This window comes from Aulonocara sp. 'chitande type north' Nkhata Bay, linkage group LG4 (genome assembly GCF_057382095.1).
Source record: "Aulonocara sp. 'chitande type north' Nkhata Bay isolate Kocher_YH1m ecotype deep benthic linkage group LG4, A_spYH_male_GT1.1, whole genome shotgun sequence".
NCBI classification, from domain to species: Eukaryota; Metazoa; Chordata; class Actinopteri; order Cichliformes; family Cichlidae; genus Aulonocara; species Aulonocara sp. 'chitande type north' Nkhata Bay.
This window is the reverse complement of record NC_141347.1, coordinates 17034007-17054952: the sequence shown is the minus strand read 5'-3', so window position 1 is coordinate 17054952 and position 20946 is coordinate 17034007. Positions and strand designations below refer to the sequence as shown.

General features: G+C 41.2%; 1 protein-coding gene and 2 long non-coding RNA genes across 7 annotated transcripts; 1 reads left to right on the top strand and 2 right to left on the bottom strand.

Annotated features, from left to right (window-relative positions):
• Window positions 1-3198: 3198 nt before the first annotated feature.
• LOC147332290 (uncharacterized) lies at window positions 3199-7017 on the top strand. Of its 4 annotated transcripts, none has more exons than XR_015128793.1 (6): window positions 3199-3244; window positions 4286-5054; window positions 5545-5706; window positions 5959-6066; window positions 6172-6287; window positions 6430-7017. It is a non-coding gene; the product is annotated as an uncharacterized LOC147332290 (long non-coding RNA). The 4 variants fall into 4 exon arrangements; XR_015128794.1 differs by lacking the exon at window positions 3199-3244 and having other exon boundaries at window positions 3958-4465; window positions 4564-5054; XR_015128796.1 differs by lacking the exon at window positions 3199-3244 and having other exon boundaries at window positions 3947-5054; window positions 5555-5706.
• A 3166-nt stretch (window positions 7018-10183) lies between these two features.
• Window positions 10184-14373, bottom strand: LOC147332289 (uncharacterized). 2 transcript variants are annotated; one of them, XR_015128792.1, is made up of 5 exons: window positions 14104-14373; window positions 12938-13029; window positions 12054-12211; window positions 11571-11631; window positions 10184-10634 (listed from the first exon to the last, which is right to left on the bottom strand). It is a non-coding gene; the product is annotated as an uncharacterized LOC147332289 (long non-coding RNA). The 2 variants fall into 2 exon arrangements; XR_015128791.1 differs by having other exon boundaries at window positions 11571-11628.
• A 3866-nt stretch (window positions 14374-18239) lies between these two features.
• LOC147332288 (uncharacterized) lies at window positions 18240-20244 on the bottom strand. The gene has a single exon (XM_086288763.1). The coding sequence runs from the start codon at window positions 19878-19880 to the stop codon at window positions 19185-19187; it is 696 nt and encodes a 231-aa protein (XP_086144889.1). The 5' UTR covers window positions 19881-20244; the 3' UTR covers window positions 18240-19184.
• Window positions 20245-20946: the final 702 nt, after the last annotated feature.

Sequence of the window (20946 nt, the reverse complement as noted above, 5' to 3'; positions counted from 1 at the left end):
CATGATGCTCTGTAACAAAGTATCACAACCACTAGATGGCACTGTTTGATTGTAAAATGAGGAATCGGAGGCTCTTCATACAAGGATGAACCAAAACATTAAAACTGCCTCCCTAATAATTTGTTGGCAGTGCAGCTCTCACCCTTCGGAGCACGGCCACAAGACCTGTGGGGGTGTCTCGGGACCCTGGCATCGGATTATTTGAATCCTGTGAGTTACAAGATGGGGCCTTCAGGGATCGGTCTTCTTCTGACTTAACAAGTCCATAAGTACCAGTGAATCCTAGTTTATGATGCATGGCACTAGCAGAGGGTTTGCAGCTGTCCTTATTAGGCGACAAACAGAAGAACAAATGATAGTGTGCAGACAATCTATCAGGACTACAATGAGACATGGTCGGAATAGTAAAGTGTGCTTCTCCGTCTGTGGAGTTGGACATCTGCACCCGAAACACTGCAATCTGATCAAAAGGGAAACAGCAATCCATTCTTCCAAGACATGCTGATCTTTGTGCATAATGCTGCAGACTAATGAGCCCAATCTCACCTCCAAGCTTTGCAAGATCTCATTTAAATATGACCAAGGAGTGCTGACCTTAATGCACTTTCTCCCACATTCATCTGACATCAAGCTTTCTGGAAGTTTTTGCAAGCGCTTGAAGAGAGCCGACGGAAATGGCAAGGAGCCGATAAAATACTTGCAGATTAAATGTTCAACTTAAATTGTTGAACTGATGTTGATTATTTTGGACACTATTTGCCCCCCTTTGCTTTTGATAAAAATATTAAAGGAGTGTTTCTTGACTAAGAGAGCATTACCGAGACCAAAAACTGCAGGAAAATGTATCCAATCTGTCAACATTGTGATGTCTTTGAGTTCAGATGCTCTGATTCTGAAGAGATTTGGCAGCCTGATATAGTTAACCATTCCTCTCACATAGTTTTGCTGCAACATTTTCCCTTTGTAAACCTTCGAGACACCACTAGATGGTGCTGCTGAACATAAGCTGTCAGTGGGAAAATGTGAGGATAACCTCTAAAGCTGCAAGAGTGTGTGCACATATTACAGTGTGTGTATGTGTCTTTACGTGTGTGTTTGTGTGTAATGTGTTTTTGTAAGAAGTAAAGGTCAGGATGACAGATTCACAGAAAAAAAGAAAATCAAAAGCCTCCCGCCCCGCCTTCCAAGCCGCAAACAGCAGCGCCTGCTAACAGCTTGTCTTTTAGAGTGCCAGTTATATTTATTTTGATTATTTATGTAAACCTTTATGTAGCTCTGAAAGACTCAATTTTAATTTATTGCCTGTTTCTAATAAAATCAGCTCTGGGCTTTTTTTTTTGTTCGTTTCAGCCAGCTCTGCCTTTTGATGTGTTAACAGACAGATTCTGGGTTTGGATGCAGCTCTGCATCTCCACGATTGAAATTAGCCAGTTTAAGCTGCATTCAAAGACTCCCTTTGCCTGCGACCATTTAAAGACGCATCTCTCCTTCTGGCTTATGGTCTCTTTGAAGCATGTTTTAAAAGGCAGCCTTGCAGATACTCTCGCATCTGTCTCCATATGTCCCTGCACTTACCTGCTCTTCAAACAAGTCAGTCACCTGGCACTAGTCTGCTGTCAGCCAGGCAGGTTTCTATCTTCACAGCGCCATGAAACATCCGCTATCTGCTTTTAATTGGATATCTACATTTGGTTGTTCAGCAAAAGAGGCTTGGTTGTACCACTCTTCAAAAAGTCCCCTCCTTCAGCATCTGCTTATTTTCGGTGTGAAGCAGATTTGTCAGGTGGTGAGATGACAACTTCTGTCTGTTGAAACACGAGTAATATATGCACAAAAGAAATGTGGCATCCAGTTGCAGTAAGAAACTTGCTGATATTGCTGGTGGGTTGAATGAGGGTAATATATATGTACACACACACACACACACACACAGAGAGAGAGATATCGCTGTGATTACAGTGAGGTACATGTGCAAAGTACAATGAGGTCTCTAAATGCTAGCTTTAGCTGCTGACACTTAGCTTCATGACAAATAAACACAGCTACCAATAAATACACTATATGCCAGGGTCAATTTTTTTTACTGTTTTGTACCTGCTTACATGCAGATATACACGTTTTTACACAGTCTCTAGACTTTTGCTAGGTGGACTGGTCTGTTTACCCCTACTAGACCTGCTCGTTTTAGGGGACCCTTTTACACCCTTCTGTGGTGTAACGAAGCAATAACAACTCCTTCAGTAATACAATATATTGCCAAAAGTATTCACTCACCCATCCAAATCATTGAATTCAGGTGTTCCAATTACTTCTGTGGCCCCAGATGTACAGTGGGGCAAAAAAGTATTTAGTCAGCCACCGATTGTGCAAGTTCCCCCACTTAAAATGATGACAGAGGTCAGTAATTTGCACCAGAGGTACACTTCAACTGTGAGAGACAGAATGTGAAAAAAAATCCATGAATTCACATGGTAGGATTTGTAAAGAATTTATTTGTAAATCAGGGTGGAAAATCAACACGTTCTCACTCCCAACTCGTCAAACGTGTGACGCATGGTCAGGCTCCCTCTGCTGCACTTATGGACGCACAGGGTACCCCTCTCGCGTCGGGAATTGACGTGAAGGGTCCGCGGAAGTGCCTTTTGTCGGTATATTTAGACATTTTCCAAATCACATTGTAGTGACGTATACAGAACACAATAAATTATATAATGTAAACAACTACCTGAAAAACAGGTAGAACAATACTTTTGTATGGTTTATTGCATTTACGGAGGGAGTGATGTATGCTTCAGTGCATCTATAATAAATATGTGCAAGTTTCAGTGCTTCGTTTAAACTGTATGATACTTATACTGACCCAGGGTCAGTGTAAAATACAATCCTAGCTGTGTGAACAAAGCCTGGCTCCTTTAATCCTGCATGACAAACCTCAGGATGCAGGTTATTATTACTCTTTCCTGCTGGCACACCTGTCACACCTGAGAGTCAGCTAGAAACTTACAGTGACGTGGACATCATGCAAAGACTGCCAGACTCTGTAATACTGCAAATGATCAGTGACTCAGGTTAACACTAAACTTTAAACGGCACCTCTGTGTCTGTGTGTGCTGAACATTTAGGATTGAGTCAGGCTGCATCAGCTGAAGCTGTTATTTGTATATATCAGTATTTTTTATTCAGGTGTGGGGAAAATACGTAAGACTGCAGTGAAGCGATGCAACAGATGAATCCCTGGCCAAAGGTATCGTACTTAAATCAGACTACTGATCCAGCCACATCAGCCTTTTGTGAGGTCTGTTTAAAGTAGACTAAAAGTGAACTGCAGGTTCCTGAGAGGTGGACTGTGAGCACAGAAACACATGTTCATACATACAGCTGCAGCAAACTTACATTAATTTTAAATAGATTTGTTACTCTGATGTCTGTCTCTGTGTTAGTCCTCTGACAGACTGGTGACCTGTCCAGGTGTGCTCTACCTATGACTACTGGGACAGGCTCTAGCCTCTGTAATAGAAATGTTCTGTTATTCTCATTTAAAGTATTTAAGTGCTTATGCATGTGCTTAGTTGTGACACTGTTACTGTTCAGTGAAAGTTTCTAAAACTAGATGAACTTACTTCAGCGTCAGCAGTTTGAGAAAACAACTCCCTTTACAGGTGCTGATAAGGCCAAGGGCACAAAACAGCTTAACCATTGATCCGTTAGGTTTCATAGCGAGACACGTGAAGTGTGGTAGGATCAGTTTAACTTCCTCCCTCTTCCTTGGAATGCATAAAGGAGCAGGAGCACGACCTCTGTGGCAGCGCTGACATGGCTGAACTGTGATGTTTGATGTGTGTTGGCGCAGTAATAAATAGCTTGATCACAGCTCTTTCTGTGTTGCAGACTTTATTTAAAAAATTCCACGACACAGCCCCCCTCCCACTGTGAACATGAATTGAATATTCAGAAGACATTTGTTTAAATAGTTCTAGAAATCTGAGCTGTTGGTGTGTCCTTGGATTGTGTGGTAATAATATTAGAGCCTGCAATCTTTCTTACTGAATCTCTACTATGAGTCATGTTACCTGAGATTAATTCTATGTTTACCTGTCAGCCTGGACGAATGTGCTGTGTGAAGGAAATTAAATTAAATCAGGTCTGAACTGCGTACATTTAAGGAACCTGTTCATATTTAATTGAAATATGAACCAGTGATTTTTTTGATTGCTGATTCCAAGAGAGTCTTTGTGGAAATCCTGTTTGGCTTTTTGTTATTTTAATTCTCTTCTCTGTTTTCCAGAACAGTTCTCCACAGTCACTGTCCACATGGGTCAGTGGGACCAAGAAGCACTCTGCTAATGTGTGGACTCTGACCAGCAACATCCAGCAAGACCCAGACAGCGTTTTCTATCTCCCAGCTGGAGTTTTTGTTTGTCTGTGACTGGAGAGTCAGATTTTGTTGAGCTTCACACTTGCAGAGGTAAGTCAGTTTGCAGAGATCCCTCCCACCCTGGCTTTTATGTGCTAGATTTCTTATCTGAAACAGTAATATTTCAGTGACTGCTGCTTATACCACAGGTTAATACACTCTACTGATCCCTGATGGGAGAATCATCAATTTTGGCAACAAAGAAGCCTGGTGGATGTTTGTTTACAGTCTGATGATGGGACATCATGCTCTGCATCTTCAAAGTTTGCCTCCTCATTATTATTCATACCCAGTAATGTGAAGTATGCTCATATCTACTATAACTGAACCAACCTGGTGCTCTTCATTTATGGAGGCTGTTGAGTCTGAATGTTGGATGTTGTGTATCTCGTGTTCTCTGGGCTTTGTTGTCCTCAGTCTTTTCGCAGGATCAGAAAACAAAACCAGGAGGCGCGTAAATGTTTCTTCTCCATGATGTTTCTTCAAATGTTTCTTCTGGATGATGATAAGACTGACACGGGATGCCACCTTTGGTCTTGTGATGAAGCAAAGCTCAGGAAGAAGTGGGATTAAATGGTACCCACATGTGTGCTGCTGAGAAGGATGTACAGGGGCACCTGCAGCCAAATCCAAGCCTCAGGTTAGTTGTAGTTGCAGAATGCTACAGGACTGAGACATCTAAGGCATCAAATGTTTGATTAAACGGATGAAAAAGAGAAGTTTCTTCCCTATAATTATCACTTCTTAAAATCTGTAGCAACTTCAAGTCTGTCAGCGTGCTGAGCATGCTCAGAATGTGACAATATATTTTTGTTCAATATTGAATTTCTTTCAGTTGCAATTGTTAAATGAAAAAAATAAAAATATATATTCTTATAATTTAGCAAACTAATTTATCAAAAAAAATATATACATATATCTGTATTAGTTTTAATAAATTAATTTGACAGCTGTATTGAAAATACCATATTGTATTCATACAGAATCAGTTTGGTATCATTGTTTGTCTGCTCACTGATTGTTGAAACTAAGAGCTGCTTTGATCTGTTAAGATCTAAAGTATCCAAAGTTGAGCTCTGATGCTTCTTCACCCCTGTGTGTGTGATATGTGATTTCCTACATGCTGGCAGAGCAGAGCAGCAGTTTGTGCTCACAGATGGTGACGGTGTGGAGAGACGGTGGTGTTTCCTCAGAAGAACCAGCAGAGTCACAAAGGACACCAGTCCATCTCACCACCTTGACTTGCTGACTGATGTTCGTCTGCACTGCACAGAGGAAATCAGCTGACCGAGGTTTGTCCAGTGACGTGTTATGAAATGTATATTTGTTTTATGCTTACAGATGTGTTTTTCTTGACAGAGGCTCTGCAGAGGTTAGACAAAGCAGAGAAAACATGTGCTTTACATTTTACTGTGATTTATTGAGATATTTGTTGCCTGATGTTCAGCAGGAATGCAGAAATAGAATCAAAGGGAGATGTTTTTGATGTTTTTGTAATGATGTAAGTAAATCTTCAATATTATTTATTTGCTTGGTTATATTAGGAGTGTTTCTGAGTGAGGGGGGAGGAGTCATCATCCAGGTAAAGTGACGTAGATCCGTGGACACACTTGTCTCCCCTTTAAAGGAGACGATCCAAGTCATCCTTAAATGTTAGTGCTTTTAAATACACAAACATTTTTAAAGGACAAAAATGAACATCCAACTTTGACTGTAACACAAAATAAATCTTTGCATGTGTGTTTTCAAACTCTCAGATGGGCAGCATATCAGTCTTGGACTGTCTAACCTGCAGCACTGAATGACCACCACACATGAGCATGTTCCTGCAACATTCAGCATCTGATCCTTCATCTGTGTGCTTCTGCTTTTGGTAAGTAGAGTTACCCAACTCCAGTAACTCTAAACACATGCCATCCATTTCTGACGGCCTGGTTACTTCCTGTCAGTTACTTTAGAAACCATGTGGTCACCTGACCTAACACTGTTTCTTCTTCTTCCCCTTAATGTTCAAGTGTCACATGTCAAACAGCTGGAGAGGAAACTACACCAGTGTACTGGGATGTTTCAGCAACACGTGCCAGATGCTGTTCCTTCATGGTGACATCACCAGAGACAGCCCCACCCACCTCAGGACCTCGCCATTGATCATGATGATTATAATGATGACAGCGAGCGGAACTAAGACTGTAAAAATCCACGACCAGAATGTTTCTTTCTAATTATGAATGAATACTGAGAGCCTCTTTCTCTGTTTTGTCTGTTTTGGGGTTGTTTTTTTTACCTCATTTGTTACTAACAAAGTTCACAAACTCACACAGTTTACATTCTGTATGTTTCCATCTTTACCAGCCACACTCTAACTGCATTTAAGAAAATAATCCTTAGAAATCGTTGTTTTTCTCTTTTGTAATTGATGATAATTCAGTGAATATACTGCGCTGCTTCCTTTTATTGCGTCACACATTGCTTTAAGTTTTTCAGTTCCAGTTATTTTTTACTGCTGTTTGAATTCTCTGAATGTTTGACCCTGTAGACTGTTTGATGGACTGCTTGTCTTCCTGTTTGTTACCGCCGCCTGTTTTTTAATAAAGATTTGGATTTCTGACTTCAACACAGCCTCTGCGTGTCCTCCCTTTGTGTCCTCTTCCTCTGTGAATGTGTTGCATGTGTCACAGATTCATTTTATTAACAGCTTTCCCACAGTGAGTTGCATCAGCATTCATTCACAGCACATTTCAGAAGGATTCAGATTAATACAGTGATCTTACAGTCAGAATGATCCTGACAGAGTGCCACTGTAAATGATCTTTCATCAGGTAAATTTTAAAGTTCAGTATTTCAAAGCAGGAGTTATGAAGAATCATACTGGCATTAGGACTAATAATATGTACTTACAAAGTCAAAGTTTTTTAATTATGCTAGAATACTGGAAGACAATCAACTTTGTGTTTTCCGCATATTAATTATTCTGAAATAGAGACGGTGACCCTAACTGTACAGAAGCACTAAACAACTGACAATCTAACAGACATCATTGGCCCGAGCTGTCATGCACAGTGAGTCTGATCCTTTGCTGTGATAGTCTGACAAGCATGTTTCTGGTCAGTTTGGAACAAATAATATCACAATGTTGATCTTTTTTTCAATATTCCTTCTCTTTTACGACATAAACTGTGATCAAAGCTACTTATGTTCACAGCATGTAATAATACTGACAGTCCAGGGCATTGTGGTCTGTTGAGCTAGGGTTAGGGTTAGGGTTAGCAATTCAGACATATGTAATCAATATTAAACGTCTCTGACGTGGGCCACTGTCCGCAGTGTTGGGAAATCCATACCAGGCTGGAACGAGTCAAGGTAGGTGAGCATCCACGAGAAGACACAGCAGATGCATCCTACTGACAGGACCAGGAGACTCCAGAAGCCGAGCATCTTCTCTTCAGTGCCATCCTCTCCTGTCACCCTCTCTGCCCGCAGCTCTTTGAGTATGGGGTAGATAAGGGCGCAGAGAAACCCTTATTACTAATTTGTATTATAATTCAATTTTCATGAAATATTCATATTCAGTATCGGTCCTTTTATATTATAACCACGTATCCACCCAGGCTCATGGTGGGGCAGGGCTCTGTCCTGGGATGCTTGAGTACAAGGTAATGTACACCCTGGCCAGGTATCCAGTCTGTCAGAATTGTTTTCAATATTTGGTTCAAAAACACGAGTGACAACAAAAATCCAACTAGGATTCTTGCATATGATAAGATAAGATAAGATAACCTTTATTAGTCCCACACGTGGGAAATTTGTTTTGTCACAGTAGGAAGTGGACAGTGCAAAAGTTATGACGCAAAAATTAGAATACAATAAGAATAAATACAGTACACAGCTGTACAGAATAGAATAAAATAATATACTATATACAGTAGAATAAAATAGAATAAAAATATACAATAAGATAAAAATAGAATACGAATGCTATATACAACTGAGTAAAAATACAACGATGCCAGAAAAGATTATTGCACTTAGTGTTATTGCACATGTGTGGATGTGTGTGTTTGTTCAGTTAAAGTCTTTGTTGTGGAGTCTGACAGCAGTGGGGAGGAAAGACCTGCGAAATCTCTCCGTCCCACACCGTGGGTGCCGCAGTCTCCCACTGAAGGAGCTGCTCAGTGCTGTCACAGTCTGCTGCATGGGGTGGGAGACGTTGTCCAACAGGGATGACAGCTTAGCCGCCATTCTCCTGTCACTCACCACCTCCACTGGGTCCAGAGGGCATCCTAGAACAGAGCTGGCCCTTCGGATCACCCTGTTCAGTCTCTTCCTGTCCCCAGCAGAGATGCTGCCGCCCCAGCAGACCACACCATAAAAGATAGCAGAAGCCACCACAGAGTCATAGAAGGTCTTCAGGAGTGGGCCCTCCACCCCAAACGACCTGAGTCTCCGCAGCAGGTACAGCCTGCTCTGCCCTTTCCTGTAGAGGGCGTCTGAGTTATGAGTCCAGTCCAGTCTGTTGTTCAGATGAACACCAAGGTACCTGTAGCTGTCCACAGCCTCAATGTCCATACCCTGGATGTTCAGTGGTTGCAGTGGAGAATGCTTGTGCCTGCGGAAGTCTACCACCAGCTCCTTGGTTTTACTGGCGTTGATCTGGAGGTAGTTCAGCTGGCACCAGTCCACAAAGTCTTGGGTCAGACCTCTGTACTCCTTGTCGTCCCCATCAGTGATGAGGCCGACTATTGCAGAGTCATCAGAGAACTTCTGCAGGAAGCACTGGGTGGAATTGTGGGAGAAGTCTGCAGTGTAGATGGTGAAGAGGAACGGAGCCAGAACCGTTCCCTGTGGGGATGAATGAAGTCTGTCTTTGACTGTATTGTCCAGCTGATCCATCAAACCCCCAGCAGGTAAACCTTATTCATGACATAACACGGCAACAATGTAAAAAATGAAACAGCAACAGTCTAAATGTAAAGTGCATTCTAAACTGCTCTTCAATAAATCATATGCAAAGAGTCATTCAGGTCTGTAAAACGTGAACTACAGAACCCAGAGTCTTCATAATTAAATCTCTGGTTGCTTCATTTTTCTATCCTATATCAGATACTTTAAGGTTAGGTTAGGTAAACTTGCATTCTCATGGTGAGGCAAAGTGCTTTATGTGTGTGTGTGCGTGTCATGAACGGCTATAAAAGGCCTATAATTAAAGAACAAAGCGGGTTTGAGTTCGAGTTGCGGCAGACTGTCACTACTTGTAAATGGAACGCAGCCTCCCTACGGCGGACAGCTAATAACAGGAATCGGACGCGGTCCACCCAAGTCCACAGCAACCACCATAGCAACCGCCTAGCATGACCTTAAAAACATATTCTGTCTTCATAACTATCAAAAACGTGAAATGATTTGCAAAGTGTTTAAGTGTTACAGCTGCAGAGAGCTATGGCGGTATCTTTGGAAGCTGTTAACATAGCTAATAATATACGATGTAACCATGGAGACAGTCAGTCACGTGAGCTAGCGGTGCACGTTTACTACAGTGAATAAGGTGATTGCGTCCACACGCTGCAGAGGGTAAAGACATTACTTCAATATTGTTTTATATTGATATATATTTGCCTTCTGTTGACCATCACCTCAGGTTCACCATCACAGTTTCAGCAGACAGATGCACACTGTCTAAATATGAACACATTCAAAAACTCATGTCTCAGAAATAAGCACAGCTGTTCATGTTTGTCATTAGAGTTTTATTTGTAAGAAAATTATGAGCTTCATATTGTGCATCAAATAAAAGAACATTTCACAACTCTGAGTCAACAGGAACAGGTAACAGAAATGTCTCTAATGTAGACATGTACAGTGTAGTGTAAGCATTAAAAGATCATAAAGGAAACACTAACATTTATGTGAAACTAATTGTAATAAAAAAATGAACAGGTGCTTTATAGATGTAAAAGAAAGAATCTGAAAACAACACTTTTTTGGTCTAAGTGATCAAAGTAGAAAACAGAACTGATGTTCAAGAACAAACCGTAGCTGCACTAATATTACACATCTCCATTGTTGTGGTGAACAGACATGTTGCTTTTAAAACCACATGCAGTGTGTGACCGTGACTGTTCACTGAGACCATGAACGCCACTTTGCTGAAGCCTTCGCCTTCTTCTTCTTCTTCTTCTTCTTCTAAATTGGAAGCAGAAGGAGCATGAGCTGCTTTGATCTACTGAAATGAAAAAGCAGAACATCTGAGCTGAAACCAGTCAGCTGAAATCATTAAGACAGGAACAAATTCAATGCAGTGTCTCAGGTGGCTTAGCCTGTTACAACTGTTGATACAAGCTAAATACGGTTAACACACAGTGTCAGGGAGCTCCAGTGTGGGAACTAGTGGCTTTAGGTTTGTAGTCATTTAACTTTCATCCATTCATTCATTTAATTCAGGAGGAAGAAATGTCAGGTTGATGCAGGCTGGTTACATGCATTTGGTCCCATGCTGTCTTTAACTAAATGACTTGGTTCACTTTATGGCTGGACTGTATGTGGGGTTATATCATGTTATTTGGGCAGGAGTACCTGTCCCCTGTTAGACTTAGAAAGCTTCTCCATAAGTAGAGTTTCTAACTCTTCTAGCACATCTGTGGCTGACAGCTTTTTGGTGGCTCTTTTTACCCCACACTGGTTGTGAGTGTGTAAATAGCCCCACTAGTTCTTTTGGGTTGCAGTTAACTTGGGAGGAAGGGGTGGGTCTGCCATGACTAGATGAATAACAATTATCTGGGATACATAAATTTCATAATGCATGCATATATCTCTATAAACCTGCCTGAGGGCTGCCATTTTTACATTCAGTTATTTCTCTGCTGGATCTAAATAATGAATGTGTTACAGTTAAACTGACACTGATCAGTGTAAATGGCTCATTGGGACACAGAAACCTTTAAATTAAACCTGATATCGAGTGTCAAACAATATCAAAGCTGTAAAAGCTGTTTACAGTCAGAATTTATAAAACTATGATTGTAAATAAATTCAAACAAGTGAGCTTTTCTCTTTGTGCTGAACATCAACACTGTGACTTCTTAGACTGTAAGCTTTACTTTAGCACAACCAGTTGTAGAAGCCGTCACTCCAAATGTCTTTGATAACAAGAAAAAAATACCTTTTCAGTCCACGGCCTGAAGTTCTTCTCCGACATCTTCTGCCATCGGCTTTGTCTGCTGCTTTGAAGACAATAAACCACAACAAGATGATTTAGTCACTTTGTCTGCATCATGCAGCTCGAATGTGTCGTGTAACGATGTTGAATAGCCGTCGTTATCCCTCTGCTGCATCAGTAGGATTGTACTGTACAGCATCTCATTGATATGTGAGGAATGCTAATGTAACACGATAACAGACTTACATCATTAAAATATAAAGTGCAGGAGATATTTAGATATTTTTATATTTATATTACATTTTATAGCTGACGGATATTACTAAATAGATAGAATTTACTAAATAGCTGGATGAACATGAAAAATATGTCTATAATAACAAATGACCATGAGAGCCAGTAGAATTAATTCAACTGGACACTCGAAAGACGTCCTTAAATGCTCTTTAAGTGGCAGAACAGATGAACAAACAGTTAATTGCTTACTTGAGATGAAATCTGCTCAGCTACTTTGAAAACAGCTTCTAACTGGTTCCTCCTTTAACAGGATGACTGCTCAGGGGTAAGGCCATCATGCAGTCCAGCAACCTTTATGGTTCTGCTTTGATTCACCAGGAACTATTAGGGAAACCTTCCAGCGCCACCTGTGAAAGACACAGGCATAAACATACAAACATTTATTAACATGTTCCACAGTCTTCCAGTTTGATTTTCTCATCCTGTGGACAACAACGTACATGGATGCAGGTTTATTGTTAACTTTTGTAAGGTTTATTTAGTGAACATATCCAGCTGCAGCTCCACTGTGATCCTGAGCTGGATAAGCACTTAAGAAAATGTGTCAATAAATGGACATACATCAACTTACTATATTTATCCAAACAGACGGGACCAATAATGCTTCACTGAGTCAGAGACTTTAATGTCTCTTCTATGTAAGAATGTCTCGTGCTGATATACCAGCAAACTTGACAACAAAGGTTTTTCAGACTACATGTAGCTGTCCTCTATGTCAGCTAACACATTTACATTTATGTCACACTTATTTCTGCTTTCCCATTTTATAATTATTACTTACATTTTGATTAGATACCTTGAGTTTGTAAATGATCAGATTACATAATTGGAATACAATGTATCCAATTCAGGGTTGCGGGAGGATGAAGCCTATCCCAGCTGATACAGGACAAAGACAGGCTGCCAGTTTATCGCAGGGCTAACACAATATGTGTAACAGAAAATCCACTTAAATGTTTGATATTTCTTATAATAATCATAATTATGACTATTATTTAAAGGTTTCTTTATATAATACATTTTGATTTTTTATAACCTCTAAAATATAAACCTGAGCTGTTTCAGATTCTGACCTCTGACCTCACTGCAGCTCCCTCTTGGAAGTACGTCTGCTTCTTGTCTACCCCCAGTGTTGACCGCCTGCCCTTGATATCACGTACTGTACCTGAGGAACAAAAAAGGACAAACACTTGCCTTCATTTAAGAAGTACATTCATACAGAGGTAATCTATGGAAACACACTAGTTCACCCTTTGGGAGAAATCAGTTCCTGTGAAACATTTCTGTAAATGAACATCATGTGGAGAATGAATGAAATGAGTTCTTCAGGTGACTCAGCAGTCCCACACTGACAAATGAAATCTAGTTAAACTATTAAGCATATTTGCTCTTCTGAAATCTGTGTTAAACAACAACAAACATAAATTAGTAACAAAAATACAGCTGAGTAGAGGCTTTACAAACCACCAGCAGCCATAATGCTAAATTTTAATCTTCAAATGTTTCTGAGCCGTCTTCAACCTGCTTTTAACACATTAAAGTCCCACAGTCAATGCAGCCTGACTCAATCCTAAATGTTCAGCACACAGAGACACAGAGGTGCCGTTTAAAGTTTAGTGTTAACCTGAGTCACTGATCATTTGCAGTATTACAGAGTCTGGCAGTCTTTGCATGATGTCCACGTCACTGTAAGTTTCTAGCTGACTCTCAGGTGTGACAGGTGTGCCAGCAGGAAAGAGTAATAATAACCTGCATCCTGAGGTTTGTCATGCAGGATTAAAGGAGCCAGGCTTTGTTCACACAGCTAGGATTGTATTTTACACTGACCCTGGGTCAGTATAAGTATCATACAGTTTAAACGAAGCACTGAAACTTGCACATATTTATTATAGATGCACTGAAGCTAATCGAGATATTTGCTGTCAGTCTGTGGCTGCGATTAAACACTTTACTGGAAACTTTATTAACTAGTAACTTCATCAGTCATGACAGAAGCTAATATTTCTGTGCTAACATCGTTTAAACAGGAACAGCTTTACTCCAATATAGGCTAACGTTTACACCGTAACTTTAAGCTAGCACCATAAAGATGGTAAAACACGTAATAACATCTACAAATGCATCTTACAGCTGTTATATTAGCACTCGGTGTATTACTAACATAACCACATTAACATTACTGACACTCGCTGACTTTTAATAGTCATTCTATAAATGCTGTCCGTTTAAATGGTCTTACCTGTAAACACTGCATATCCACCGGATTCCAGCCAGAGTGGATTCTGGAGTCTTCCACGCTCCTGTTAGTGATCCTCCATCTGGATGGATGAGAACAACCTTCTGAACAATCTAGCAGGAGATGGCCCATATCTATGGGACTGGTTTGTGCTAATAACGCCCATTGTATGGACTGATAACAGCCGAAGCGGGTGAATAAAGTCACCCAGTAGCTAGCTGTGCCATTACCCAGCATACATCACTCCCTCCGTAAATGCAATAAACCATACAAAAGTATTGTTCTACCTGTTTTTTACATTATATAATTTATTGTGTTCTGTATACGTCACTACAATGTGATTTGGAAAATGTCTAAATATACCGACAAAAGGCACTTCCGCGGACCCTTCAGGTCAATTCCCGACGCGAGAGGGGTACCCTGTGCGTCCATAAGTGCAGCAGAGGGAGCCTGACCATGCGTCACACGTTTGACGAGTTGGGAGTGAGAACGTGTTCGGAAAATAAGTATTTGGTCACCTCAAACAAGGAAAATCTCTGGCTCTCACAGACCTGTAACGTCTTCTGTAAGAAGCTTTTCTGTCCCCCACTCGTTACCTGTATGAATGGCACCTGTTTGAACTCATCATCTGTATAAAAGACACCTGTCCACAGCCTCAAACAGTCAGACTCCAAACTCCGCCATGGCCAAGACCAAAGAGCTTTCGAAGGACACCAGGAAAAGTATTGTAGACCTGCACCAGACTGGGAAGAGTGAATCTACAATAGGCAAGCAGCTTGGTGTGAAAAAAATCAACTGTGGGAGCAATCATCAGAAAATGGAAGACATACAAGACCACTGATAGTCTCCCTCGATCTGGGGCTCCACGCAAGATCTCATCCCGTGGGGTCAAAATGATCATGAGAACGGTGAGCAAAGGTCCCAGAACCACACGGGGGGACCTGGTGAATGACCTGCAGAGAGCTGGGACCAAAGTAACAAAGGTCACCATCAGTAACACACTACAACGGCAGGGAATCAAATCCCGCAGTGCCAGACGTGTTCCGCTGCTGAAGCCAGTGCATGTCCAGGCCCGTCTGAAGTTTGCCAGAGAGCACATGGATGATACAGCAGAGGATTGGGAGAATGTCATGTGGTCAGATGAAACCAAAGTAGAACTTTTTGGTATAAACTCAACTCGTCGTGTTTGGAGGACGAAGAATACTGAGTTGCATCCCAAGAACACCATACCTACTGTGAAGCATGGGGGTGGAAACATCATGCTATGGGGCTGTTTTTCTGCCAAGGGGACAGGACGACTGATCCGTGTTAAGGACAGAATGAATGGGGCCATGTATCGTGAGATTTTGAGCCATAGCCTCCTTCCATCAGTGAGAACTTTGAAGATGAAACGAGGCTGGGTCTTCCAACATGACAATGATCCAAAACACACCGCCCGGGCAACAAAGGAGTGGCTCCGTAAGAAGCATTTGAAAGTCCTGGAGTGGCCTAGCCAGTCTCCAGACCTCAACCCCATAGAAAATCTGTGGCGGGAGTTGAAAGTCCGTGTTGCTCGGCGACAGCCCCAAAACATCACTGCTCTCGAGAAGATCTGCATGGAGGAATGGGCCAAAATACCAGCTACTGTGTGTGCAAACCTGGTAAAGACCTATAGTAAACATTTGACCTCTGTAACATAACCTTTGTTGGCAATAACAAAGTATTGAGTTGTATTTTTGTTATTGACCAAATACTTATTTGCCACCCTGATTTACGAATAAATTCTTTACAAATCCTACCATGTGAATTCATGGATTTTTTTTTTTCAGTCTCTCACAGTTGACGTGTACCTCTGGTGCAAATTACTGACCTCTGTCATCATTTTAGGTGGGGGAACTTGCACAATCGGTGGCTGACTAAATACTTTTTTGCCCCACTGTAGCTGTGCTACAATTCTAATGATGCTGCTGCTCATGCAGTGTTTATTATGATTGCTGCCTTTTCAGGAAGTAAAACAATCCACAACACAAAATATCGCAAAGTCCTCTGTAGACTCTGTGTAATAGAGACCAATAGTAACAATCCATCACATAAAAGCCTGCTTCAAATTTTGAAATGCATTCAGTGGGTCAATAAAGCCATAGAACGAGGTGAATTTATGTTTGTGAATGTATGTTGTGTGGTTTTCTTCTTCTGTGTGAAAGGGTGCATTAGAAGTGTGTAATCAAAGAGACGATCGACTCTCAGAATTTATTGTAACTTACTCCATATAAATTCCAATGCTGTTAGCTGCACTGTCGTGTAAATAATTTTCCATTCAGAATAAATTCTAAGCAGAGAAGCCTTTACAATAAAACCTAGAGTTAATCAGTCTCCAAATGATACAAATTAGCAGCAGAAAGTAAGAGAGCTTACCTGCCTTAGCCTGCTTCTGCCAGTGTCTGAGCTCTCTGTGTAGGAGCAGACGTAACTCACTTTAGGTTTCTGTTTCCCTGAAAAAGAAACTAAAGCAGCCGGAAAGGCTAGCGCTAACGGGAAGTTTCATAATACAGCTGTTTGCATGAAACCTCGTCCTCATGGAGAAAAACAGAACAGTATTTTAGCATTTTAGTTGGGTACACAGCCAAGTGACACTTTTATATGCAAGTGCCACAGCTCTCGACCTTCCTTTTTTTGTTTCTTTGTGTTGTTTTTAAAGCAGATTATTGGCCTCAAACACTTTTTTCCTTTTTTTTTTTTTTTTTAAATCTTTTGCCATTATCAGAAAGTGTAGAAATCTACGTAGTGCATTGCAAACCTCATATCAGCTATGTTGTAAAACATAGAAGAGCCAGATGAAATTGAATCAAGTGAATCTTGTTTGTTATAGCCCAGTACCTAACCAGGCCACACAGTTAATTTACTTTTTAAGCAAGACTAAAATATCAAATACAACGTTTGAGTCAACACAGTTGTAACACATCACATAAAATGACTGTCCCCAATTAAAAATACAGTTTAATGAGCACAACATTTTAAAAATGCAATACAATACCAAAACAGTAACACAACACGTCTCTGTCATTCATCTGTCAGAGTAATTGTCCGTTCTCCTCCCTGGATGAATCTGCTGGGAGTCACTACTGTTGATTAGACTTGATTAGATATTTGACAAATACAAATGCACAATTTTTGAAGTCCACACACAAAATGTTGATTTTTGTGACTTGCTGTCAAAATGATTTATTACAAGCATGCTATAACCAGCCTGTCTTTTAAATCTAACACAAAATAAACTCATAGTCCAGGCTAAAACAAAAATGAAAAAAAGATAATGACATGGTTGCAAATTGTACAGCAGAAACTATTAGTCATGTAATCAAACTCAGATAACTGCCCTGTTGTCCCGGTCAAGACAAAGATGCTCCAGGTTCTCTGGTCCTGAGCACAATTTCAGTTACTGATTAAACTATACTCTGTTGTTAGGGCTGTGTGATATGACCAAAATCTCATATCCCGATATTAAGACATCTATCGTCCGATAACGATATAAATCACAAAAATGTAACATTTTCTGTAAATTCTGTGAATCTCGGGCAGCTCGACTTGCGTGAAGTGTTTCCAGCTGGGCGTTGCGTACCTGGAGTCGAGTGTTTTAACTGATGCATGAAACTATACATTTTTAGACATGGGTTGTAACGGCCGCCGTTTTCTTTGTGAGTATTTATTACACAGCGTGCTGCGGGGAAAAGCCTGTTCTAACGTTTGAGTCTAAGGTTTATTTTTTAGCACCTGGCGGCTCGTTTTTTGCTTCTCATCCGTAAATACTCTGCATCTTTCACGTGATTCCGTTTATTTTGAAAAGTCTCAACAGGATGTTGAGCTCTATTGTGAAAGCTTTATGTGGAAAACAAAACAAGCAGACACGCGGTGGTTTTACCATTGTTGTAGCTAACGACAACGCATAAAAACAAGCACTTGTCTGTCTGTAGTGTGGTTAAATATAAGAGAAAGAAAGAACTTTAAGAAATTAATATAGTCACTACAGTGGTCGTGTCCAAATTTATGGGCTGCATCCTCCTGAGGACCCAGCCTTGGCGGTCTACGTGGGCCGGGTCCTCAGAAGGTCGGGTAGGCCGAAAGTAAACGGCTGGGGAAATTGGACGGTCTAGCCTTCGCTGTCTCGGTGGAGTTTAATAAACTCAGCCGTCTGCTCCTTGCTATCTAAAATATAACAGGACACTGGCGTAAATTCTCGACTGTCTCATACTTCTGTTTAATCAGTTTTCTGTTTGACGTTTAGTCAGCTGTGTAAAAACCAAGGAGGAACCCACCCGGGGATTAATAAAGTTTTATTTTATCTAATCTAATCTAATAACTTTAATCTCAGCCAAACCGATTTACTCACGAACAAACAAAACACTGAAAAAAGCCCAACAATAACATTTTTAGGTTGTCTAAGTGACATATATTACGTTTAACCTGAGTAGCGACAGTCCACAGTGATCTGAAAATGATGTGCCGGGAGTTGTGCCGTTCTCGGCGGCTTCAGTGACCCTCGAGCTCCTGAGTAGCTATCGAGCTGGTAGGTAGCAGATGTCTTCGAAAATGTCGAGGCACTTTTGCAAATATGCGATATCTTGATAAACCGAGCAGATATTTGATGTTTACACAGCTACTTTCTCGCCTGAAAATATGTTAAGTTTATTTTGTGACCCAGAAAGATTAGTATGAGTAATTTTAAAACTTAGTAGCGGCCGCCATTGTTGGAAACTGGAGTTTGGCTGGGCCGCGCTATGAATTCTGGGATATGGTAGGCCACGAAGGACACACCCGACCCATCCTTCAAATTCGGGGAAAAGGAGGACGCATTTGTCGGCTGCATTTGGAGGAGTCTACGAATTTGGACAGCCTTCGGCACGTCGCTGTGACATAATTGGTCTACAAATGCGGCCTCAGGAGGATGCAGCCCATGAATTTGGACACGACCAGTGACCATCAAAATAATGGAAACATATTGCCGTAAACAGTTTATTTTGCGACACCACGAAACAAACGATAGCGTAAAATGCAACGATAGACGTTTTTATATCGTCATCCGATATATATCGTTATATCGAACAGCCCTATCTGTTGTATTTATTTGCTGTTGACAAAAAGGAAACGAACAAAATGAAGACTAAAACAACCAAAGCGAACAACAGCCAATCGTTCCAACCATTAGGTTGTCCATTTCTTCTTGTTGCAGCCTGTCTGTTTCCAGTGTCCCATGACTGGGACGCGTTTACACGATGTATCGGTGAGTTGTCCATACGAGCCCTTCTGATCTCTCTTAGGAGGTTAGTAGAGATCAGGTACGTTTGTTCTGGATCGTACTCTGACCTTTGGTAGTCAAATGTCTGATAATGCTGTGTAATATAGACTTGGTCTACTGTCTGTGACTGCTCCCTGACTCTAATTATGATTCGGGCCCTGTTTCTCCTATGAGATGGAAGCTGGAGTGATGTCTGTTGATTGACATTGCCAAGAGTGTAGTATCTGTACCCCCTTGGCAATTCATCTAGCAACCCCTCAAAGTTGCCGTAATGATGTGAGCCATAATCACAGTGTGGGTCAAAGTTCAGTCGTATGACACCATTTGTATCAATTTCAATTTTGTTGGCAAACCAGCGGAGCAATTCTTGGCTCTCCATAGGTACCGCTTGGCCAAATCTGACTGACTGTAGCTCACTGATTGAATTGAGCATTCGTTTTACAGCTGAAACTGATGTAAAGATCAGAAGAGCCACACAGCAACAGATGATCTTTCCTGACATCTTCATCAGCCTGTAGAGAGATTTAAGTAGTTAGTGAATTCATGCATTTTCAGTCCTTACAAGGTTTTTTTTTTTTTTTGTCTTTTTGTGTGACCTGTGATACATATAATAGTTATGATTACATATTTTTATCACCATGCTACCATTTAAGAAAGGACTTTAATTTTTCTTTCCTAGTCTGTGATTAAGTGTTAATCATTTGGTCGTACAAACACTGAAACGGGTTTCATTTACTTTTCCTGGTGAATGGTATTAGCCATTCAACCCAGAGAACAACAAATGTTACAAAGTTACAAAATCATTTCTAAAAATGTCTCTTTATTTCTTAAATAAAGAGATTTTGTTTTTAACTTAAATTCAGAAATTCTCTTGTTTTCCCAAACAGTCTTAACTTCCTGAACAGGACCTGAGAGGAGGTAATGATAGGGGAGCGTCACACTAGTAACTCTTCATTTATAATCAAAACTTGTTTGACTTGTCCACTGATGCCTCCTGTCAGCTGCAGATAAACAAGAGGGCGGGATCACTGAACGGTCTGCTTAGAGTAATTAAACAAAGCAGATTTTGTTTGAGAGATTCCGAAAATGTTTTCATGTTGTATTAGATAAAGCCAGTTGCTAATCTTAATGAATTGTATTTCACTTTTTATTGGCCATGGCACTGGTTTCATGACACTCCCAATAACTGTGTCAGGAAGTTACACAAATTAAAATTCAATTGGTTATGTAATGATCTGCTAGGGAGTGTGGGGGGGCCACAGCCCCGTCCTCCAGGGTGTGAAGCGGGTATGGAGGAGATCAAAACTCCAGACATCCAGAGGCCCCCAGAACACAAGAGACCATGGAAGACCAACAGAGGGGCAGCCGCGCCACTGTTCCAGTAAGAGCTGAGGAGAGTCCCAGATGAGGGCTCGCCCAGCAGCCGCGGAGCAGAAGTCAGGGGGAGTTGCAGTGACGCGCCCGTGAGCTCCGCCGGCCCCCAGCTGCGCCTGAGTGACCGAGCCCCAGGCCGAGAGGCCGGGGGCACCCCACCTCCAAAGGGGCCCGAGCGAGCCCCAGGCCCCAGGCCCCGA